Raw genomic sequence first — 23,652 nt, forward strand, 5'->3', positions numbered from 1 at the left:
ACATCACACGTTTATCGCAGGTTGTCCAACAGGAATTTTGTCCTATTGATGTTAATGGGAATGTCTCAGAGTGGGAATTATACTTCTGTGAAGTAAATAGGAAGGGCAGGCAGAGGAATTCATCTTTAGTTGTTTTGAAATCTATATCGTGAGACAGCTGTCTCAAGTGTGGGGCTCTGTGACATGTTCATTTGGCAGCTGCTTCGTCTCAGTTCCAGTGTTGGCTACATTCAGTCGTTGAGACTGACATGTTATAATCCAGTCCCTCGCCAGACCTTTGAGTTAGCTATGATCATGACCTCTACACCATAAAGGAGAAAAGTAATATTGGGATTAGTTGAGAAATTTATGAAGGAGGGTAATTTCATTCTGGATCAAAAAACTTCAATCCACTGGGTTTGTAAGTATCACCCAATCAGTAAGTGTTTCTGATCTGTATCCCTGTAAAAATAAAGAAATAAAACAATCCAGTTGATGAATTTTCCCTCCAATCTTAAACGAGGCGTGGGGCTGAGCTGGAATGAGGCAATAATGTTGAGCAGCAGTGGCACTGTCACGTTTTCACTCTGGGAGCACAGTTCTCATCAGGGAGGAGACATGCCGACTTAGTAACAAGCAGCATCTTTTCCTCCTTGATGGTCAATGGGAGAAGTTTATTAGTGGATTCTGTGCTGCTCATTGTTGGTCAGAACTGCTACAGTGAGTTTTCTGAATCCTGTGTCCCCCATTTTCCCAATGTCTTCCTCAGTTAACTCAGGATGGTAGAGGCTTTTGCTCCTTCACTGGGGGAGTCTTCAGTAACATTCATTGTACTTCTTTGAACTTTTGACATTACTACTCTCTTTGGCAGGCAGATTCTTCTCCTTAGTGCAGGTTTTTAAGATGCACTACCTAAAGGTCTACAAGTCCATTTTTATGTTCAATCAGTGTCCTAGATTAGGAAGACTCTAGCTGTCCAAGTAACTGGTTTGTCAGAGGTGCTGATCTTGTCTACACGTGCTGGCTCCTTAAGCTTGAGTGCCACCTGGAGTTACCCTGGTGGGAGTCTGTAGAGTGCCAACACGGAATTGTTTTTTTTTTCTGAGGAGCGTCTGCAGTACTCTAAACTGGAAGTGATTTTGTTCCCAGCTTAGCTCTTGTGCAGCTCAGCTGTCCTCCCTTCAGTCTAACAGTAACTGCTGTCATGAAAATAACTCTTGAAGCGACTGATTGAGCATGTGCAGTTTACCACTGATCCTCCTGATCTCTGAACCCTTGCTTCTCTGTGCAAGACGGTGCCTGGCGAGGCACTGATAGAGATCCAAGTGGTCGAAGAATCAAGATAGCGGAATAGGGTAAGGACACGTTTAAACAGACAGAGAAACATTTAATCAAGATGAAGCAGAGAGGACACATTCCAGGAAATAGGAGAGGACAGAACAACAGCAGAGAGGTACCTGGAGACTGACAGACACAGGAAAGCAGCAGACACAACACTGTGGTGTTGTGGTGACTAATACTCCAGTGGCATTCAGCAAACGGGAGATCTGAACTTCACCAGCAACCAGGTGGGAAGGGACTTTCACTGGGAGCTTGGGAGGTGAACTCAGACAAAGAATCGTCTGTCCATCCTGCTGGTCCATTTGATTTGACCAGGAGCAGAGACAGAGCAGCAGATCCCAAACAGGCACTGTGAGAACAGGGTGGATTTCCCAGCCCAGTCAGGCCCCTAGAGCCAAACTGGGCGCCATTTTGATAAGCAGGCAAAGGTAAGTTTCCCTCAGAATATGCTGAGCTAAGAGTGAACTCATTTCTGACTCAGTGAACTGCATCAATGTGGCATTCTACAGGTTCGACCCAAGACAGGTTTGGGTAGCCCTCAGACCTGACAGCCAGCAGATCAAGAACTGTAGTAGTGGTAGGTCAGGTGCCATTTTTTGTGCACTGTGGCAAAAGCTTTAGGGCTGCAGGGACAACAGTGAATAGTGCATGTGCTGAGATGGCTAAAACTCACTGAGTTCAGTGGCCTGCACTGGTCCTGCAAAAAAATAATGCTGACTGTGGCATCGTACGGGTCAAAATAGGTCCATGTGACACACAGATCTAACGTCCAACAGGTTCTGACAAGATCAGCACCAACAACAACCTGGCTATATAGGACAGATGGTATCTCTCTAATCCAGGGATCTGCTCCAACTGGAAGTGGGAGAAAGACTGTACAGACAATGGTGCAACTTCAGCACAGTATCCCAGAGGTGGAGACTGGTGAGCCAGGAGCTGGGGCTACAGAGTTCTTGGTGGAAATCTAACATAAGAACCCAGACCTGAAACTTGCTGGAGGGAGTGGCACAATTGGCTGCAAACAAAGAGCCATGTAACAACTGCAATAAGTAAAATCAAACTGTAGAACTGTGTGTGACACAGCTTAGAAACCTGCCCCAAGCAGAAGACTCTGCTACCCAGAAGTACAATGACCAAGAGCAAAACAGGAGACAAAGGAACAATGAATATTACTGAAAACTCCCCTGTAAAGGTGCAAACCCCTTTGCCAACCTCAGAGTTAACTGAGGAAGACATCGAGAATATGGAGGACACAGAAATCAGAAAACTCATTTTAAAGCTTCTGATCAACAATGAGAAGCACATACAAGAGTTCAAAGAATTTAAGGAATATTCTACACAAGCAATAGCAGCAATAAAGCAAATCAAAGCTGATCTATCAGAAGTTAAGAACACAGTAGAGCAAATTAAAAGTACAGTGGAGAGTCTCCAAAATAGGATGAAGCAAGCAGATCAAAAAAAAATCTCAGAATTGGAAGATACTTCCTGTCACCAGGGGAAAGCAAACAAAAAGCTGGAAGCAGATCTGGATCAGGCCACAAAAAGTATTCAAGAATGGAAAGACACTATTAAGAGGCCTAATATAAGAGTTATGGGAGTCCCAGAAGGTGCAGAAAGAGAAACTGGTTGTACAAACATACTTAATGAAATAATGAAGGAAAATTTCCATAATCTAGAGAAAGATTTGGGAACTCCCAACAGGCCTGATCAAAAGTGATCTTCACCAAGACACATCATCATCAAGCTCTCTTCAATTGAACATAAGCAAAAGATTCTTAAACATGCACATGAAAAAAATCAATTGACATGTAAAGGAATGCCAATTAAACTCACAAGAGATCTCTCACAGGAAACTCTACAGGCAAGAAGAGAATGGAGTGACATATTCCAGATCCTAAAAGAAAAAAATTGTCGGCCTAGGAGAACATATCCAGCAAAGCTTTCTTTTGTCTTTGAAAATGAAAGAAAATTCTTCCACAGTAAAGCAAAGTTAAAACAATTTGCCTCTTCCAAACCTGCCCTACAAAGGATATTTCAAGATGTTTTCTTGACAGAGAAGAGGAATAGCACCCACCAAAACCAAAGGCTAATGGGAAGAACATCCCAGGAAAACGACAACAGAAGACTAAACCAATGAACAACCCATTCCTAAAATGACAGGACCAAAGTACCATCCATACATATTAACCCTGAATGTAAATGGCTTAAGCTGAATCAAACATCATAGATTAGTAGACTGGATTAAAAAACAAAACCCATCTATTTGTTGTCTAGTAGGGACGCATTTCACCACAAAAACTGGTGGAAACTATATCACATGGGATTTGATGTTTTCTGTCAGTTTCATCTCTTCAAAACACTCTTCTGATTAAATCATTCAATGACTCGTAGATCATGCAGTAACATCATTTTCTACAAGGTTCTTAATTTTCATCTCTTCATCTACATGTTAGTCATTTAGTAGCATGTTATTTAACTTCATGGCATTGTAAATTTCTTTTTTCTTCCTGATGTTGATTTTGTTTTGTAGCTCTTCATTTAAGGGGATGTATAGTAGCTGTGTAATGGAGACTGTCATATCTAGTAACATGCTAATTAACTTCATGGCATTGTAAATTTCTCTTTTTCTTCCTATTGTTGAATTTGTATTATGACTTTTCACTTGAGGGGATGTACAGTAGCTGTGAAATGGAGACTAACAATCAGATGTGAGGCTACAATGCAGTATGCATTTCTGCTTCCAGACAAAGATGGACTTACAATGAAACTGTTTACTATATCTTGACAATAGGATTCTGGACTCTCTGTCATTGTCCATGCCCGCGATGATGGACATATGACTGTGTATGAAGAACTATACTTTAGGGCCCGGCGCGGTGGCACAAGTGGTTAAAGGTCCTCGCCTTGCACGCCCGGGATCCCATATGGGTGCCGGTTCAAATCCCGGCAGCCCCACTTCCCTTCCAGCTCCCTGCCTGTGGCCTGGGAAAGCAGTCGAGGACGGCCCAAAGCTTTGGGAACCTGCACCCGTGTGGGAGACCCGGAAGAGGCTCCTGGCTTCGGATCGGCATAGTATCGGCCCGTTGCGCTCACTTGGGGAGTGAATCATGGGACGGAAGATCTTCCTCTCTGTCTCTCCTCTCTGTATATCTGCCTTTCCAATGAAAAAATAATAAAAATAAATCTTTAAAAAAAAAAAAAGAACTATACTTTAGAAATGATATAGAGGAACTAGGTGGGTGTGGGAGTAATTGGGGCTGAGATAAGGGAAATACCAGAAGCTTATGGAACTGTATCATAAAATGATAATAATAAAAATTAAAATTAAAAAAAAAAAAAAACAGATCCAGGCTGTCAGCCATCAGATCCGGGGACCAGTCAGACCTTTCAGGATGCGAGGTTGGCAGTGCTTTCTCCATGGTCTCAGCTCAGTGCAATTGGTTAGAATTGAGCGCACTCCAGAGCGTCCTCTAAACTCTGCCCCAACACACAAAACGGCCCTGGCAGGGCACTGCAGGAGAATCCGGTGTGTTGGCTTTCAGATTCAGGGACCAGGCAGACCCTGCAGGACATGAATCTAGTGTTGCCCTTCCTGCGGGCTCAGCTCAGTGTGCTCATCCAGAAATGCACCCACCCCAGCACCATCTCTGTGTTGTGAGCTCTGTCCTGCCACTGGTCGGCCTCATGGAGTCCACCGCTCTTTCTCTGCTTGTTGCTGGGCCAAATTCTTTGACAGGATTGGCTGGTCTCAGTCTGCCTTCACCTCCCAAGCTCCCCGTGTGAACCCAAGCTCACACCTGGCTGCTGCAAGAGCCAATTCGTGGCCACCACTGGATCCCTGGTTGTCATTGCAGTCCAGACCACTCACCAGCTGCTGGTGGATTTTCTGTTTACTGCAACATCGTTCAACCATTGTCCCTGCTTCCCTCTTCCAGGGGATCTCCATGTAAGCCCCTGCCAACTGCCTGACCCCTATCTTTTCCTGTAATTCACTCCCTATTCTTCACCGTGTCTAATAACAAGCAACATCTTAACGTCAGTGCCTGTCAGGGCGCCCAGGACTGGAAGCAGGTCAGACTAACTCCACACCTCAGTTCCTTCCCAGCACATCCACACCACAAACAGGATGGAAGGCCACAGTGACAAATACTTGCCAAAGGACAAGATTCAGGATTGGACAAAGACAAGTTGCAGGGTGTGTATGTTGTGTATGTGTGTGGTGGATCAACAGGCTAATCCTGGCTACAGGTTCTAGTCCTGGCTGGTCCTGGGTACAGGTTCTAGTCCTGGCTGCTCCATTTCCCATCCATCTCCCTGTTCATGGCCTGGGAAAGCAGAGGAATGTGGTCCAAGTCCTTGGGACCCTGCAGGCCTGTTGGAGACCTGGAAGAAACTTTTGACTCCTGACTTCAGCTCACCTCCAGTTGCTCTGGCCATTTAGGGAGTGAACCAATGGATGGAAGACCTGCCTCTCCTTACCCCTGTAAATTTGAGTTTCAAAAAAAAAATCTTAAAAAAACCAAGTTGGAAGTAGTTCCATGATGACTGCCTCGGTCTTCATAATAGCTAATGCCCAGTCATTGCACCTGTTCTTTGCAAATAATGTGTTAAAGACAAACCAACACCCTTAGACTGCGAGACTTCAACAGCCAGGTCCCTCTCTCTCCCTACCAAGTCCTTCTGTTTGCTCAGAGCCTCGCTCTCTTCTTAAATATAACCTTGTTTCTTCTCTTTTCACTGCCGTGTCCCAAATGGTTATCAACACCAGGACATCAGCCCGGATTCATCTCACTGGTTTTCTCGCAACACCTTGACACAGCAAATGTTTACTTCTCCTTCATGTCTAATCCTGATTGGGAAGAGACTATGTCCCGCCGAGGCACTGGGGGTGTCCCAGGCCCCCAGCAGTGCATCTAACCAGCACAGATTCCCCAAGATGGCTGTGGGGAGAGGCAGGGACAGCACACAGCATCCCTTCCCAGAAGTAACATACTCTATTTTCACTCACACTTTGTCTATTTTAAGTCACATGGCCACCTTCAAAGTGGGGAAGTACATCTTATCTGGGGTGGGGCAGGAAGAATATGGAAAACACCTGGAGAATAGCAAATATTCTCTTCCCTGCCTCCAGGCAACCATTTCTGTGTTTTTTCTTTTCTTTTCTTTTTTTTCCCCCTGTCTGGAGCGTTCTTTTTAGGAATATGTTATGCAGAGCCCGTACAGTACATAGCACTTCTTAGCCATCTTTTTCCACTTAGCACCATGTTTTCGAGACAGGACCTTGCCCTTGTTTTCTAGTTTATCTTGAAGTCCTCCCCACCTGCCCCACCACATGTTGCCCACTTAAGCTGGCTATATGAGATCTTCGCCAAGGGCTACCATTCAGTGCCAAGGTAGCTAGGTAAGGTATTAGCCTACGTGTGTGGGAGAGGCCAAACAAAACAGAATGAGACTTTTTGAAGGAAATCAATTTTTGTTCAACGGAATGAGGAAATCAGCCCTGATAGTTGACCAGCAGGTCCACCTGCTACGGTAACTGCTCCTGTTCTAGAACCCTAGAATGTGGGTTCAGCCCATTCCCTGGGGAATTCCCTTCACCCTGCACCAAGGAAGCTATTAAGGTGGATAACACTGAGCTGATAACAGCCTGGGTTGAATATCAGGAACTCTACGTGCAGACTCCCCACCCACTACTTTTCAGAACAGGGAGAAAAGAAATGGAGGACCTGTATTCACGTTGGCAGAGTCTGATCTGAATGCAGCCCTGAGCCCTTTCCTGAGACGCCCATCTGGCCCAACAGGGGTGCTCTCTTTGCTACTGAATTTGACTCCCTGGCTTATCTCTATTTGTTCTCATGACTAAATTCTTTCTTGTGCAAAGACCTCCCACTTGAGCAGTTTGTCTCTGGTCACAGCTACCCTCAGATGTATCTGCCACCAGACAGTCCACGGGGCCGCTAGACCTCCAGAAGTTTTCCTTTGTCTATGTTTATTTCATTGTATGACTTGTTCGACTGTATCGTTTGTTCCAGTGAAGAAGCTGTGTGAGGTGCCGGGCCTGGGCATACAATGTCTAGTACCACAATGTTGATTCCTAGCCCTCCAGAGTTAGGATTTGGAGCCTATGAACATCTGCACCACGAAGCGCTAGTGGGAGGAGCAGTGAAGGGGAGAGGACACCATGCTCTGACAAGTGCCAGGCCCTGGCACAGTTCTGCCAATCAGCCTCAAAATGTCCCGTGGATGAGGAGGAGCGTGTATTGCTGCTTCATTGCGCATCCTCCTTGTAGACTCTGTGAGGCCATTCTTCCTATCCTCACATGACTGATAAGGATGCTGAAGCTGGGAGGGCTGGCCAGACTTGGTCCTGACATCAGGATGTGGGAAGCAAGGCTGGAGGGCATCTTGTACCTGTGGGTACCAGTGGAGGGTGCTAGAAACTGTTCATTCTGAACACGGTGTACAGGTTCCATCAACACTCATGCCTTCATCTCTGGTGTCTCAGCGCTCTCTGGCCTGTAGTTCCTGCTTGCTGTGCATTCTGGCTCTGGGATTGGAAAGCCACAGTAGTGGTTCCATACCCATAATATGTGTATGGTGGGGAGGACCCTGCTATCTATAGGCTGTGTACACTGTCCCCGGTCACCTCCCATACAACTGGAAAATGGCTCACAGCTCATCGCCAATGTCCTGTGTCCAAGAGTCTCAAAATACCTTTGAGATTTTTACTTGTTAGCAAAATCAAGCCCTGGGCTGGAGACTCAGCATTGCAGGTGGGAGACCTACACAGCAAAAAAGGTTCAGCCCAGCACACCACACACCAGAAGGGCCTCCCATTTGAGGTTCAAAACCATGACTAGGGCATAGCATTCTTGATAAGGCCACGTTAGGGGAGCAACCGAAGAGTTGGTCAACAGCTGAGTGATCAAGATCTTACAGTATCTGTGAGAGGAGTTCACACCACAGAATGGTGGAAGCGAAAGGCAGCGGGGAGCAGTGAAGAGCATTCACCCATTCCATGTCACTGCAGGTTGTGTACAGTGTGGGTGTGCAGCTAGCAGAACTTCATTAGACACTGAAAGAGTAGCTGAGACCAGAGTCCAGGTGTTATCACATGTCACAGACAAAAGGGTAATGATATGAGAATGATGGGTATGTTGGTCTGATTGCAGTAACCATTATGTTTCTGAAACCATCATGCTGTGTTCCTTAAGTATGCACAATTAAAAACAAAGCAAAAAACCTTCCCAAGGAGAGTGAAAGTCTGAAAGTACTGTGGATTACAATGTCTACCCAAACTGGGCAGGAACAAAGGTGATGAGGCGGAGTTCCTGTTTTAATCCTGGGGGTACTGCTATTGGGGCAAGGGGGTGATAAAGCTGGGAGAGAGGAGCTGGGTTTGGAAGGTGCTTCCCGGTCATCTCCACCCAGAAACTGCTTCATGGCCGCAGTCCTGAGGTCACCTTCACGTCCCATGCTGCTGGGAGAGTTGCGGGGAGGGACGGGGGGCAGGCGAAGTAGATGAGAAGCACATTAATCTCACCATGAAGGGCATCCAAGAAAGCAATTAACGGGAGAGCACTCAGCAAGGCAGCCGCAATCCCTGGCTGCCCGAGTGTCAAAGCACTGCCGTAGCCCCAGCTCTACAGATTGTCACCACCAGCATCCAGGCACCTGGCTGCACTTCCATCTCTCCTCTAAGATGTGAAGTCTTGGCATGGAATAGCGCTGGGAGACAGTCACCAGGTCATGCACAGCCCCTTTTGCTCCCCCATAGAAAGAAAAGCAGTGAAAGCATTCTATTACAGTCAGCTCTTGTCACCTAGCCGCATCCGCTTGTCTGTCCATTTGTCCACTCATGCACCCACCATCAAAAGTGTTACTCCCTCACTGCTGGCATTAAGGATTCAACCACTCAGTCCCGTCCCTCTGCCCCCACCAAGTGCCAGGCAGGGGGTGATGCCATCAAGGGGGAAAAATGCTTTGTTGTTCTCTGGGCTGGTTTGTTTCTTCAGAGAAAAACAATGAAAATGATATTAGTTTTATTGCATTATTTTACTGACTAGAACGCCAGACTTATAGTGGATACAAATATAAAAATAACCAAATTCTTACAAATAATACTTTGCTACTACAGTACTGAATAATTAGTGGAGGTTGCAATGATAACACAACTTTAAATAACATTCTCGTAATGGATTTAACACAATCAACCAGGGAGGACTAGGGTTTAAGGGTTTACCAAGAGAAATTCAGGACAACGTGAACACTCAAAAAGCTCAAGTTCCAACATCACACTTCACTTAACCGTAAATCCAGCAACACAGAAATCAAACTCCCAGCAACTGGCGATGAAACATTTTCTTCTTTAGAACAGCCCAAAGTAATACAGGAAGAGAAGGGATCCAGGACAGTTTCCCAGGAAGTCTAGTCCATCCCATCCCGGCCACCCCTCACTGGCCTGACACAAGCCCTGCACACTGAAGTGCCCCGGATGCATTCAAAAACAAACAACACAGACAGACGAGAGCAGAACTACACAAGTACTTCAACATGTCCTCTTTGAAAAGGACCAGTGGGCAGAACCAGTCTGGAACCTGGCTCCCTTTGGTTTCACAGGTTTTTTTTTTTTTTTCTTTGTGAGCAGTTTACAGCAGAGAAAATGAGGTGTGAGACCATGGAAGACATTTCAGTACAATAAATTAACCAGCATCTAATGCTTTAATGTTCCCATTCCATTAATCGGTTTCCTTCTCTGGAGATGGGAGAAAATGCAGAACACAGATTCCAAGGCAAGCTACAGAACCATATCTGTGTCCTAAATCACGGGAGAACTACAGAGTGATGCCTCATTAATATGTAGGAAATCAGATGTCCTCTTTATTTCCCACTAAACCTTTCACACACAAAAACTGCCTCAGATATTAATGGCAACTTTTTAAATACAAAACACCGAGGAACTGACCTTAGAATCTGTCCTCTCTCCATGGAAGTGCTCTCATGTCCAAACCAAAGTGTGTATCCAGAGCTCTGAGTCAAGGCCCTACCCTGGGAGCGTGAAGCTAAACTTGGCTATGGACACCTGGATTGTACAGCTCTACTTGACAAGCCAAGTTCAAGAGTTGCAGGACAGCTGGGCACATCCTCAGAGGACAGGATGGCTCAAGGAGGCACAAGAGAGCTGTTGGGTTGGGGAGGACTGGGACATGTGCTCTCGGGAACACTCACATCTGGATCACCACCCTCACTCACACACTTCACGGGCAGCCAGCCTTGGAGCCCACAAAGATGCTGCTGTCCTCTCCTTTGGCCCAAACCCTTCAGGAACACAATAGTTGTACATGAGTTGTTAGCCTGAAATGCCATCAGCTAGGTGCACCATCCAGTCAGCCGTTGCGTGGCTCAGAATGACTTAGATGCTCCTAAGACAGTTGTCCTCTGGAGAGGAGGCTCTCTCAGCACATGAGACATTCTACTTAAACTATGGTTCATCAAAACAGCTTCTACCACAGGGGAGTCACGGCTTTACAATGGGAATCCAGCAAAACTGCCTCCACGTGGATGTGCTAAGTCTGGCTGAGCTGATTAAACACCCAGGTCTTCACCTTGCACCTGCTGCAGCCAAAGCCATGTGCCATCGCTTCCTGCTGAGCACAAGCTAACCACTACTTGCCTAATGAGTACAACAGGTATCCAAGAAACAGATGTAAAAGCCACCCCAGAGGGATATTTTCCAAACGTATTCAACATTTTTTCATGCTTTCTGCTATTAGGTTGGCTACTGCTTAATCATATTAAGGTTCATTTAAAACTAAAACCAAATAGCTTATTATTTAAGCACATTCTCTCTTGCCTTCTTTGACATGTAAACTAGGCCATTAGATCGTGCAGTGGGAGAGTGAGGCAGGCAGACAGGGGTCCAAGGCCTGCCTGCAAAGGGCAAGCTGTGTATTCTCTGAAGCTTTCAATGTCTGCAGAATGGACATGCTTGTGCTGACCTCATGAGGGCGCTGTGACAGTGAATTCCTCAGCAACAGGAGCAAGATGTTAACCTATCTCCCTAAAGAAACAGACCCCAGTGCCTGGAGCTGGAGGGAGCGATGCTGGAAGACCCTGTTGCTCACACAAAGCCACAGGCTGGGGTTGGCTCTCTGTCCCAACAGATGAGCTCTACTATGTCCTGGGGGTGTACAGGTTCCACGTGACCCAGCTCTTCCCCACAGCAACCGAAGCATCCCACAGGCAGTGCTGCGTCCCACTTCCTCCCACCTTTCCCCCACAGTTGCGACGTTTTTTGTTCACATGAACCAAGCATTCCTAATGGCACACACCTGCGAGCTGAGTCCATGGGCACATGCTTCTGCCCTCTCTCCCACCTCCGGGCCCTCACCGTCTTGCTGTTTCTCCTTGGCCTCAGCAGAATCATGACAGTGTCAGGCCTCCTCCGCCACCTGCCAGCAAGCACTTGAGACCAGCTATGCTCTTTTCATGCCTTCCCACTCTTCCCAACACGCCTCCCAGGAGCCATATGCTGTGGGAACGCCGCCTGGCAGGGTGCTCCCCCCAACAGTAAAATGGGCACAAAACCAAAGACTTTTAACCCTCTCCACAGCAACATGACTCGCAAACACGTGTGTGGGGGGATAGGCGACATTCTTGAACTCACTTTTCTGGACCTTGAGATTCTTCCTAAGAATGCTTTTGGGACACAACACTTTGAAACTTCACACTTCTGAGTGGAAATAGGAGATGATGTGCCAGCCGTGCTGGTAGCATGAGGCAGAAGTGTGTGCCTACCAACAGCTCCTTCGGCCGCTTCATGTCGCTGTGGGTCCTGGGCACCAGCGGGGATGCTGCGGTGTAAAGGGTTAGGAAGTAAGGCTGCCGAGTGTGTTGGCTCAGGTGAGTGGAGGTCAGGGGCTGGGGGCACTCCAGTTAGGTGTGCGCCCACGAGGCACAGAGGCGGAAGACCCAAGATGCCAAAAAGGCGATGCTTTGAAATTTCAAGGTAGCACCTCCTGACAAAAATAAAACTCATGTTGCATTTAGCTCCCAAGTACAAGGTAATTACTAAGATGCACTGCACCTGCTCGGCATTGCTGCTCTAGCAGGTGAAGGTGCTCTGGGAGGCCAGGGAACACAGTAGTTCATGCTGAAAACCACTGGGACGGGGATTGTGGAGGTTGTGAAGAAGTCCCCCCAACATTCTCCGGTTCCCCAACCCAGGCACTGTTTCAGTGGCTACACCATTTTCAGAAATGGGCCTCTTTGGCCTGTGTGTTCAGGTCACTTTATCCACAACCACAATGTTACAACAGCAAGCACAGGGACATACCTCCACAGGACGGGCCTCCCTTGCAGGACCCACCACACAAGCATTAAGTGAGATGTGTGGGCTTTCCTTGCCAAAGGCGAGCTCCCATGTCCCTCACTGGCCAGAAGTCTCTAGGTCTCCAATGCTCAGTACTACACAGTGGCATATAGTGAGAAAATGGCTGGGTGAGAGAAAGTAAGTTATTTCAATGAATAAATAGCCTCGAGTGGTTGAAAGCTCACACAGAGTTTGTGGACGAGGTTAAAAACACAAAGACATCACACTAACAGGTCTGCACACTTACCTGTGGCTCTACTCTGGCTCCTTATTCTGCCTCAGCAATCCACAACTTCCCAAAGTAGAAGCCAAAGTCGCCGGAAACTGAACTCGGCCCATCCCTTTTAACCACACTCAGCTGCAAAGACTATCACATTCAGCTACTTTCCCTCCAGTGGTAAATACCAGCGAGGACACCACCTGCATCCACCTTCCCATTTCTCTTACATTCATAGAACCATTGGCTTCAGCGTGGGCAGAGCCCTAGGCCCCCAGGTCACGCTCTCAGGAACAAAAAGGTTCCTCCCCATGCCTGCAGGACCAGTCCCTAGCCCCTGCCCTGCCTGCTGACGCTCATCATGGGACAGCTAGATGCCTCAAACTTAAAACCAAATGCTGCTTTGCCATGAGCTCCACGTATTTGAAAACGGTCGAGATGGAACTGTAAAGGCTGTTGGAGAAAACGCACATCCAAGATAAATGTGTCACCTTAACTGAAAAACCAAGTGGGAGTTGTGGGCTGTGCCTCACAGATTTCAATTCCTTATCTGGGGGCTGGCTTAGATGCTGCAGCTCAAGATGGTGGCGAGACACCGAAGTACTCTGGCCCAGCGCGGTGACGTCAGCCCTCAGTGGCGTGTCCATCTGCACCTGTTGTTCTGCACACGGGCACCAGGCTAGGGAACAACCAAGAGCTCAGCGTCCGGCTGCAAATCACCACCAAATCACAACCTATGGAGCCTCAGGAAAGGAAGCCAAAGTTCTTCTTTCCGAAACAGTCTTGACGGAAAGGAAACCTCCCTGCCCAGTTTACTAAAGTGCACACTAAACGAAAACCTGGGTCCTGACAATGAAACCTACTGGGCTGCCTTGGCCGACGGTCACCTCTGGCACCAGTGCCCCGCCGCAGTCCCTCAGACTCTCCTGGCACCGGCCCACGTCCATGTTCACAGTAACAGCACAGGTGCCGGATGAGCAGCCTGCAGTTTCTCCTACTGCGCTCACATCCCTCACACTTGTCACTCTGCTTGCCCCTCCTGGGTGGTCCCAGTAAGTCCTGGGAGCAGCCAACATGGGACGCTTGCTCCTGAGCCCCTTGAGGTCCCAGGCAGGTGGCTCAGAGCAGTGAGTCCCCCCCTCTCTCTTGGATTTAAAAGTAGTCTCTTCTTCTGCTCTCATCGCTGATGAAAGATGGGTTGTACTGTCCAGGGAATATGCACGAATGCCGTGATCCGGGCAATCCAGTGTAGGCAGGGTAGAGTCCATTTCGTTCAAGTTCAGGATTCCTTACACTTGTGGGCTGGTTGCCAAAGAGAAAAGGAAAAGACCACCGATTAGTCTTGGGTTTAAAATCATTCATTTTCTTTTTTGTAAGAGAATGCTATGTTTGAATAAACTTAAGATGGAAGCTATTATGAAAAGGAGAGCAGGTATGTCTCTTTCCATTTTTTGTCTTCTTCAATTGCTTTCCCTGCTGGTTCATAACTTTCACTGTAGAGATCTCTCACATTCTTAAGTTTATTTGAAGGTATTTTAATTTTTGTGATTATTATGAATGGGAATGGTCTTGCGAGTTCTTTATCAACAAGCTCATTACTGCCATGTAAAAATGCTGATTTCTGTGTGTTGAGTTTGAATCCTGACCAGTTCTAATGGTCTCTTGGGGGAGGCTTTCGAGATCCTCTCTATATAAAAGCACATCATTTGCAAAGAGCAACAATTTGACTTCCTTCCCCTCCCTTCCTATTTGTATACCTTTTATTTCTCTCTTTCACCTAATTCTTCTAACTAAAACTTACAATACCAGATCGAGTAAGAGCAGTGAGAAGAGATATCTTTGTCTTGTTTCAGATCTTGGAGGAAATTTAACTTTTCCCGATTCAGTATAATACTGGCTGTGAGTTTATCACATATACTTAATCATTTTGGGGATTTTATTAAATTATTTTCCCTGCATCTACTGAGATGATCATGTTTTTTTAATCTCCAATTTGTGATGTGACTATTGATCTATAAGTGCTGAACACTTTTAAAATTCACATGACTATGATGACTGACTAATGTGTAGCTAGGTTCAAAATCTAGCATCTCTGCGAATTTCAGCGGAATATCTGGGAATTTCTCTGGGAGGTTGCTCTATAGTTTTATTTATTTTTATTTTTTTGTGGCGTCCTTGGCTGGCTCTGGCATGGGGTCATGCTGGCCTTGCAGGAGTTCAGGAGAGGTCCCCCACTCAGTGCTCTGCACGAGTCTGAGAGGAACTGATGTTAGCTCTTCCTGAAAAGTCTGGCAGAATTCAGGACACCTGGGCGTTTCTTTGTTAGATTTTTTTCATTATTGATTTGATTGCATAATTGATTATTGATCTGCTTGGATTCCCCATATCTTCATGGTTCAATACTGGCAGCTTATACATATTCAGAAACTTATTCTTCAAGGTTTTACACTTGTAGGTGTAAGTTGTTCTTACTATTATAGTTCCATGGTATCAGCTATAATATTTCCTTTGTCATTACAGATTTTATTGATTTGAGTTTTCTCAATTTTTTCTTAAATAGTGTAGTCCAAGTTTTAAGGGATTTTGTTTAGCATTTCAAAAAATGAATTCTTCATTGTAATAATCTGTTGTATTAAAAATATTTCATTTCTTTTTTCCCTTCTTTCTCCTTCTCTTTCCTCCTTTCTGCTAATGTTGTGTTTTGTTCATCCTTGGTTTTCTAGATCCTTGAGCTACATTGTTAGATTGTTTATCTGAGATCTTTCAATTTTCTTCAAACTAGATGCTTATTGCTATAAATGTAATGGTTGGTACTACTTTTGCTCTATCTCATTAATTTGTGTACACTGTTTCCACTTTTGTTTCACAAATGTTAAAATTTACCCTTTGGTTTTTTTCTATGACCCACAATTTGACAGCATGTTCCATTTCTTCGTGTATACCATTCACCTTGTCGTTACCATCCTGGAACTGCTTAGAAAGGAGAAAAGTTTACTTTGGCCCATGACCTGGAGAGTTACAGTCCCACTGGCTGGCCGTCTGATGAGGGTGGATGGTGGCGATGGAGGACTGGAGGAGGATCCCCAGGAGTCACAGGAAGCTAGGGGAGGGTGGGTCTGACTTGGGTCCTATTCTTTGTTCTCGGTGGCGCCCCATCTTCTGAGATCACAGGCCCGCCTAGACACTGTGAGTGGACTGGCTTCCTTTCTCCCGGTAACATTAACTCATGATTTTGCAATTTAAATGTCTACACAAGCCATAGCTTAAACTATGGCATCACATATTCATACAATGCATGGTTTCTTCTCCTGTTATTTCCAGTTTTATTCCACTGCAGTCAGAACAGATACGTGACCCAATTTTGATTTACTTCCTGGTTTAGCTGAGATTTGTTCTGTGGCCTAACCTGGACAATGCTCATGTACTGATGAAAAGGTTGTGTATCCTGCAGCTTCTGGATGACCTGGCCTATGAGTGCCTTGTGGGGCCATTTGGCCTACAGCATGTTTAACTCTGATGTTTTTGTTAACTTTTTTTCTTTTTAAGATTTATTTATTTTTATTGCAAAGTAAGATATGTAGTGAGGAGGAGAGACAGAGAGGAAGATCTTCCATCTGCTGGTTCACTCCCAAAGTGACCGCAACAGCTGGTGCTGTGCTGTGCTGATCTGAGGCTAGGAGCCAGGAGCTCTTCCGGGTCTCCCACATGGGTGCAGGGTCCCAAGGCTTTGGGCCATCCTTGACTGCTTTCCCAGGCCACAAGCAGAGAGCTGGATGGAAACTGGAGCCAGTAAGACATGAACCAGTGCCTACATGGAATTCCGGCACATACAAGATGAGAATTTAGCCACTAGACTATTGTGCCAGGCCCTTTGGCTAACACTTCTTTGTCTAGGTTTTCTATGCCTTTCTTCTTTTACTTTGCCTTCAGGAACCAACACAATGTTTGAATATTTGCCTAATGGTGCCCCAAAGATTCTAGAAGTTGTCTTCTTTTTAAATATTTTTTAAGTGTGTGTTGTGTCTAACTAGATATTTCTTAGAACTTGTCTCCAAGTCCAGATGTTCTTTCCTCTGCTTCACCTAGTCTTGTCTTTGAGGCCTTCAGGTGTGTTTCCAATTAGACTTCCTGAGTTTTCCCGTGTCTGAGACTTGTTTCCTTTACAAGATCTCCATCTCTGTTGAAATCCTCACTCACACCCTGTGCTATCTTCCTCATTTTGTTAAAACTGTAATCACTCTTTATGAGTTCTTTAGGAAGCATGCTGCCAATTTCCTTCTCTTTGAGGTTTAATGCTGGAATCACTCAATTCCTCTGGAGACATCACATTATCTTATTTTCTATATTTCCTGTGGTTGTACGTTGAGATTTGCGCATCATGTGGGTTAGATCTCTCTCCCACACTTTCATAGATAGCTTTTGTAGTAACGGTTTTCTTTTGAATATTTGTTTGCAGAGGTTGGCTTGGTGGGCTACAGTGGCTTTAGGTACTACTAGTACATGTGGAGGTGGAATCCTAATTGCTCTTCTGACTCTGGGAGCCACGTGGAAGAAGTGGGACTTCAGTGGCCCAGGCAGATGGAGAACTGACAACAGTGCCTGTGGGGTGCCCCCTGAGTGGCTGTTCTAGCAACAGGAGTGATGGCCCCAGCAACAAGTGGTGGATCCTTCCTCGGCAGGGATGGTGGGGTGTGCAGCATCTGTGTGTTGAACGCAGCTGAAGTATAAGCCCCGGGGTGACCATGGTGGTTGCGGAGCGGACATAAAAACAATGTAAGAGTTACAGGCAGTATGTGGCTTACAGTGCCTGTCCTCAGCGCTGGTAGCAGCTGACGGCTTCTAGGAGCATTAACCGTGGCATGCACACTGTCAGCTTCCAAAACGCTCAGAGCCACCTGTGCGCTGGCTGTGGCTCCAGGGGGTGTTCAGCCTGCAGGGCGTGCCCTCAGTTGATGTTGGGCTGGGAGCATGGCTCTGGAAACTCGAGGCAGACAATGCCACAAACTTCTCTGAAGCAAAGCTATGATGCAGACTCCAGGTAACTCCCATGAGTGGGCTCCAAGCCTGTGGGGTCTGTGGAATTCTGCTGTCACTAGGGTTGCCATGGCGATGAGTCTGTGGGGGTCTCTGGTGCCCTTTCCTCCACTCTGCGCTACCCTCTCAGGTCCCTGTGTGTTCCAGCTTTCCTGTCTCTCTGGTTCCGAGTTCTAGTACTGCTCACTTCAACATGCAGCTCTTCTTATTTGGTTTTCTGGTTCTCATTTGTGGAATGGTAGGCTAGGGCTGAACAACTCTACTCGGGCATGTTTCCAGTTCTTTCTACTAATATTTACCTCACCGCTGTTTAAGTTATCTTTCTCTGTGGCACACTACTGGTTTTAAATTCTCTTTGACCCTTAGCAGAAGAGAAGGGACACACGCCATACAGGATTCCAAAGATCCCCAGCTTGAGGTGCAGTTATGGGCACAAAGCTTGGGGGGGCCCTGGGGATTCTCAGGTATCTGATCAAATAACAGCTTAATGGGTCATGAATCAGCTATGTGGTCTGCAACAAACAGCAAAAACAAGTAAGTCCCCAGTCTTTCCTGGAATAAATAACAAGCGATAGCGAGGTGCTCACAGGAATACTGGGACAAATGCTTTCTGGTGGGAACTATAGTGGATGCTGCACTTCCAGCCTTCTGACATGAGGGAAGCCCATGCCATGGAAAGACACAATAAAACTCGGTCCTACAATGTCTCGGCCTGCTTGTTGCTGGTTATTTTGTCCCACTGTGGCTGAGGAATACCAAGAAAAGGATCTGAGTGTGTGGGTAGACCCTGACAGACGTGTCTTCAGCTGGGTAAACAGAGAAGACTTCCAACCAACTGAGGGAAATAAAAATGCAAGGTCCTGTGTAGAAATATTATTGCACAAATCCTAAAGCTAAGCTTGTACTTGCGTCTGTTTACCTTCCTCCTTATTTCTTCTTGCTCTCCAGGTTCAGTTTTTTTTTTAAAGGTCTATTGAAGCAAGCAGCTTCCTTAGCATGTCCCAAACCACCCCTCCCATCCAAAGTCTAAATCCTCCTGGCTGATTCCCATAGCAACCAGGGGGACTGTAGTTCCCGTAACAAGATTGTCTAGGATCATTAAGGCTCCACGGGGCAAGGTTTATACTTATTGCTGAATCTCAATCAGCTCCCCAGAGCATAAGAAGTCACCTGATCCCTATTTATTTATCAGCTTAGATATCCCCATGTGTGTCTGTTTTAAGGTAGACCCGATGGAATGTGAACTGAATCGGCAGTGCACAGGAGCAGGATATGAGTCATATTCAATGTGCAACAGAAGCAGCAAGGCTTCAAGGCCTTCTGTTTTCCACGTGCTGCAGACCAGGGCAATACAGGGCAAACGATTACACGCTCACCAAGGGCATTGCCCTCTGGGCCTCTGAGATGTACCTGTCAAAGATGATGCCGAACTCTGTACCTTTTTCTAGTTTTAACTACTTCACCATACCAGGTCAAGGATAAGGGGCTAAATGGTCAGGAATCTTTTCTCCCTCTATTCGTTTCCTTTGTTATACCTTAGAAACAAGTTGGGTAATAAGAAAGTACTAAATCCCACTGAAGCAGTATATGGAAATATAACCTCCTAATTCAGTACCAAGATCAATAAATACCTTACAAACAGAAGGTAAGTAAATAATATGAATGATAGAAATAAGAGGCATCTGTCACCATCCTCTCTCACTCCCAGCCACCTGCAGTGCTCTCTGCCTCGGCACAATGGAACTACTTTTCCCGAGAACCCAAGCCCAGGGTGGCCGTGGGCCTGGGAATACATACCGAGTAGTATACATCCGTCATCTGCAGGAGGTTTTTGGTACTTCCGTTTTCATGCATTTCAATAGCTTCTCGACCCCACTCTTGTGAGCGAGGGTTCTTGGGGTACTCGGCATACGGGGACATTTGGAAATCCCCGCTCTTGAAGATGAGCTTGCTGATGTCATTTTTGTTCTTTCTGTGGGATGAAAAAAACATTCAGAAAGTACTGTGAATAAGCTCTGTACATAAATGGTATCCGTGAAAGCATCTAGTATTACTATACCATTAAATTAGACTGAAAGCTATCACTATATTTCTTTGCAGTTGTGCAATTATTGCCATGATTTTTATTATTTGCACGCAACGATTTTTTAAAAGATGCCAAAAAAAAAAAAAAGTCACAGGACCAGATTATCAGGAGCAGGACAGAGACAGCTGCAAGGGAGCGACGTAAGCGCTTGGAGGACAGAGTTCACAGTGTCTTGGGGTGGTGACAAGTTCAAAGAGCACTGGAGCCAGAATGGCAGTCCGACAGCTCCCGACTGCCCTCCTTCCACCTCTCGACTTCCCAAGCACCAGGACACAGAAGGCTCATGGGGCTCCCCCGACTGACTCGGGAGTTCTAGGGTCCTAGGGCTCAGTAGAGAGATCCGACTTGTCCTCTGGTTGCCCTTTGTTATTGGTAAAGCTGGGACTAGAATTCAGGCCTCCTACCTTCCCAGACGGTGCTCTTTTTGTTACATGAAGCTACTTTACAAATCATAATGAGGGGTGGTTTGCTTGCCAATCCCCCTCCCAAATCAAACCACCTACTTACAGATCGACACACATTCTCACATAGTGGGTCAGACAGTTCACTCCTAGCAATGGTTGGAAAGTGAGTCTATGATCATGCATTTTAAATTAGATTTACCCCGAGTAAGACAATCTGAAGATGTTTCCTTCTATGTCACTCACCTGAGGAAGGCACCAAGTGACTCAAGGGTCATGAAATGAACTGTCCTGCACGTGGTAGAGATGTTGGCCCTTGGTACAAACTCTAATCAGACCTGTTACTGTGTGACTCCCAGTCCTCAACCAAGACTTACTGGCTCATGACTACCTTCCCGTCTCAGGAACCAATCACCCCAGGCTCCTTGCTGGAGTGGCTGTACCACATGAGTGCATAGCTAATCTGAGGCTTGTAGCTGCCCGGACACTCACATTTTGTCCCCTCTGGATAACTCTACCTAGTCTCACACAATTTCTACTTGCATTGTTTGTTTCTGATGATCTGATGGAATGCTAACAAAGGTTGGCATTCCCAAACGGGCAGCCGGGCCTTACTGGAGACAGAGAATAACTTGAAATAGGCTCATGTCTATGGTAGAAGTGGTAACATGCTAGACTTCCTCTACCTGTTATATCTAAATTATTCCAACCATTTATTATTCTCCTAAATCAAAGGTCATAACTTTCCTTATTTGAAGAGTTAATCACCAAGAAGGAGGTCAATTCCTTCCTTCTCTTGCTTCACTCTAGACTATATCTTTATAGGTGTGTAGTTTTAGTGAGATACAATTCACCCATTTATTGGTTCTTAGCAGTTTAAAATTTTACGACCATTATCACAACCCATTTTAGAATAGCTCAAAAGGGCCTGGTGCAGTACCCTAGTGGCTAAAATACTCACCTTGCATGCGCAGGGATTCAAAATGGGTGCTGGCTCTAATCCCAGCAGCCCTATTTCCCATCTAGCTCCCAGCTTGTGGCCTGGGAAAGCAGTCAAGGATGGCCCAAAGCCTTGGGACGCTGCATCTGCATGGGAGACCCAGAAGAAGTTCCTGGCTCCTGGCTTTGGATCAGCTCAGCTCTGGCCATTGCAGTCACTTGGGGAGTGAATCATTGGATGGAAGATCTTCTTCTCTGTCTCTCCTCCTCACTGTATATCTGATTTTCCAATAAAATACATAAATCTTCAAAAAAAATAGCTCAAAAGAATCCTCAGATGGCTTAGCCATCACTCCTTAGGTCTCTCCTGTCCACTCACCCTACCATCACAGCCCTGGGCCAAGTACTAAGGCACTTAGTAGTTACCTCTATTTAGATTTGCCTGATTTAGAAAATTCGCATCATGTGGTCACATGACAGGTGGCCCTTTGTGACTAGCTCACTCCATTTATCCTATCAGTGCTTCATTCCCTCCTGTAAAATACTCCTTTATATGAATACATCCTGTCTTGTTTAGTCACTTGTCAATTGGTGGACATGGCAGCTGTTGTTGACCTTCTAGCTATTATGAATGCTGCTATGAACATTCATGTGAGTGTTTTTATTTCTCTTGGGCTTACAGCTAAGAGTGAAAGTGCTATATTTAATTTTTTCAACGCGAATGTACCATTTTATGGGACCACTTAATGTTTCTTTCAGCAGTGGATATGGGTGCTTTCTCTACATCCTCACTGTTTTTGTTGGTTTGCTTTGTTCTTTAGATGGCTATTCTAGTGGCTACACAGTGGTGTCTCCTGGCAGATTTCATTTGTTATCTGCTCAAGACTAATGATGTTGAGTAGCCTTGTGTGTGCTTACTGGTCATGTGCCTATCTTCTCTGGAGGAATGGCTATTCAAATCCTTATTTTTAAACTGTGCTGTATTTTTATTACTGAGTGGAAAGTGTTCTTTTTTATACTCTAAATACATATCCCTGAAAGTATCTTTAGAAGTTCATGAAAAAAAGAGATTCAAAAGAAAATAGACAGGTGTTTGCGGCTGTGGTTACGATGCTGCCTGGGAAGTCCACATCCCCTGTGAGCGTGCCTGGCTCTGAGTCCTGGCTCCACTTCCCATCCCACTGCCTGCTATGGTGCACTCCTGAAGGCAGCTGGCAAGGCTCAACTAGCCATGTCCCCATCATCCACGCAGGAGACCGGGTTGAGTTCCCAACCCCTGGCTGTGGCCTGGCTATTTGAGCAATGAGCCAACAGAGTACTCTCTAAAACAAATACAGTTTTAATGGCCAGGAAGTTTCTGAAGGCCCTGAAGATGACATGCACTTGTGTTAACCCATGCTGGGATTGTTTTTTCACCTTTGGAGCACAAATGCTTGTTATATTATATTGGTGGAGTTAAATCTTTCTTTTTTTTTCCTTTTGTGGCTGTGCTTTTTGGATTTTTCTCTTAAAAAAAAAGTTCCATCTGCTCCCTCTTAGGGGTCAACTATCAAAAACTTTCCCTTTCTTTTTTTCCTTTCTTAAAAAACAGTTTAGTTACACATCCTAGTTTCACACTATAACCCATCTCCAATATTCTTGAGAAAAGTAAAAACAAATACTTGCAAGGCACAAAGAATCAGAAGGAGGATTTTGAACTCTCACCACTCACCTGCAACAGGTAACGATCAGTGCAATGCCCAGAATAAGCAGCAACCCTCCTCCTGCTGCTGCGATGACCACGGTGATGAGCTGATAGGCTGAACACGGTAAACAAACAAAATAAGGAAAATACGGACGAATGGCAAAGAATGCTCTCCCCGCCAGCCCGGCTGCCCTGCAACCTTGCTTTCCACTTCCTGGGCTCTGCCAAGGGCCCCCTGACAGCCAGCGCTACATGTTCTCTGCATGAGAAGGGTTTAGAAGGTTTCAGCCACAACTAGGAGTGTCATCAGCCCCCAATGACACTTTCACCAATTCATGGCAAAAAAAAAGAAAGGTGAATAATGAGTTTTTAGGAAGCTTTATTTGTTCCAATTTAAAGGCTACTCTATGATCTAAGATTTAGGTTCTTTCCAACCCCCCCCACACTTAGGATGGGTGCCCATGTGTAAATCATGCCTCAGGAAAGTTGACATTAAAAAAGCATTGATAAAAGCACAATATTGGGCAATGGTTCAGTGTCTAAATCCTCGCCTTGTAAGTACTGGGATCCCATATGAGCACTGGTGCATGTCCTGGCTGT

General features: G+C 45.8%; 1 protein-coding gene across 2 annotated transcripts in view; it reads right to left on the reverse strand.

Annotated features, from left to right (window-relative positions):
• Positions 1-12,447: 12,447 nt before the first annotated feature.
• Positions 12,448-23,652, reverse strand: part of LOC121171373 (protein HEG homolog 1-like) — a 47,693-nt gene continuing 36,488 nt past the window's right edge. For both annotated transcript variants that reach the window (XM_041003083.1, XM_041003084.1), the window contains 3 exons: positions 23,080-23,167; positions 19,740-19,914; positions 12,448-14,210 (listed from right to left, as the gene is read on the reverse strand). In XM_041003083.1, the coding sequence (XP_040859017.1) occupies positions 14,061-14,210; positions 19,740-19,914; positions 23,080-23,167 (413 nt within the window). In that variant the 3' untranslated portion in view covers positions 12,448-14,060. The remainder of the gene's footprint in view (positions 14,211-19,739; positions 19,915-23,079; positions 23,168-23,652) is intronic.

The sequence above is a fragment of the Ochotona curzoniae genome, unplaced genomic scaffold, assembly GCF_017591425.1.
Source record: "Ochotona curzoniae isolate NIBS_2020 unplaced genomic scaffold, NIBS_Ocur_1.0 scaffold_2587, whole genome shotgun sequence".
Lineage (NCBI taxonomy): Eukaryota > Metazoa > Chordata > Mammalia > Lagomorpha > Ochotonidae > Ochotona > Ochotona curzoniae.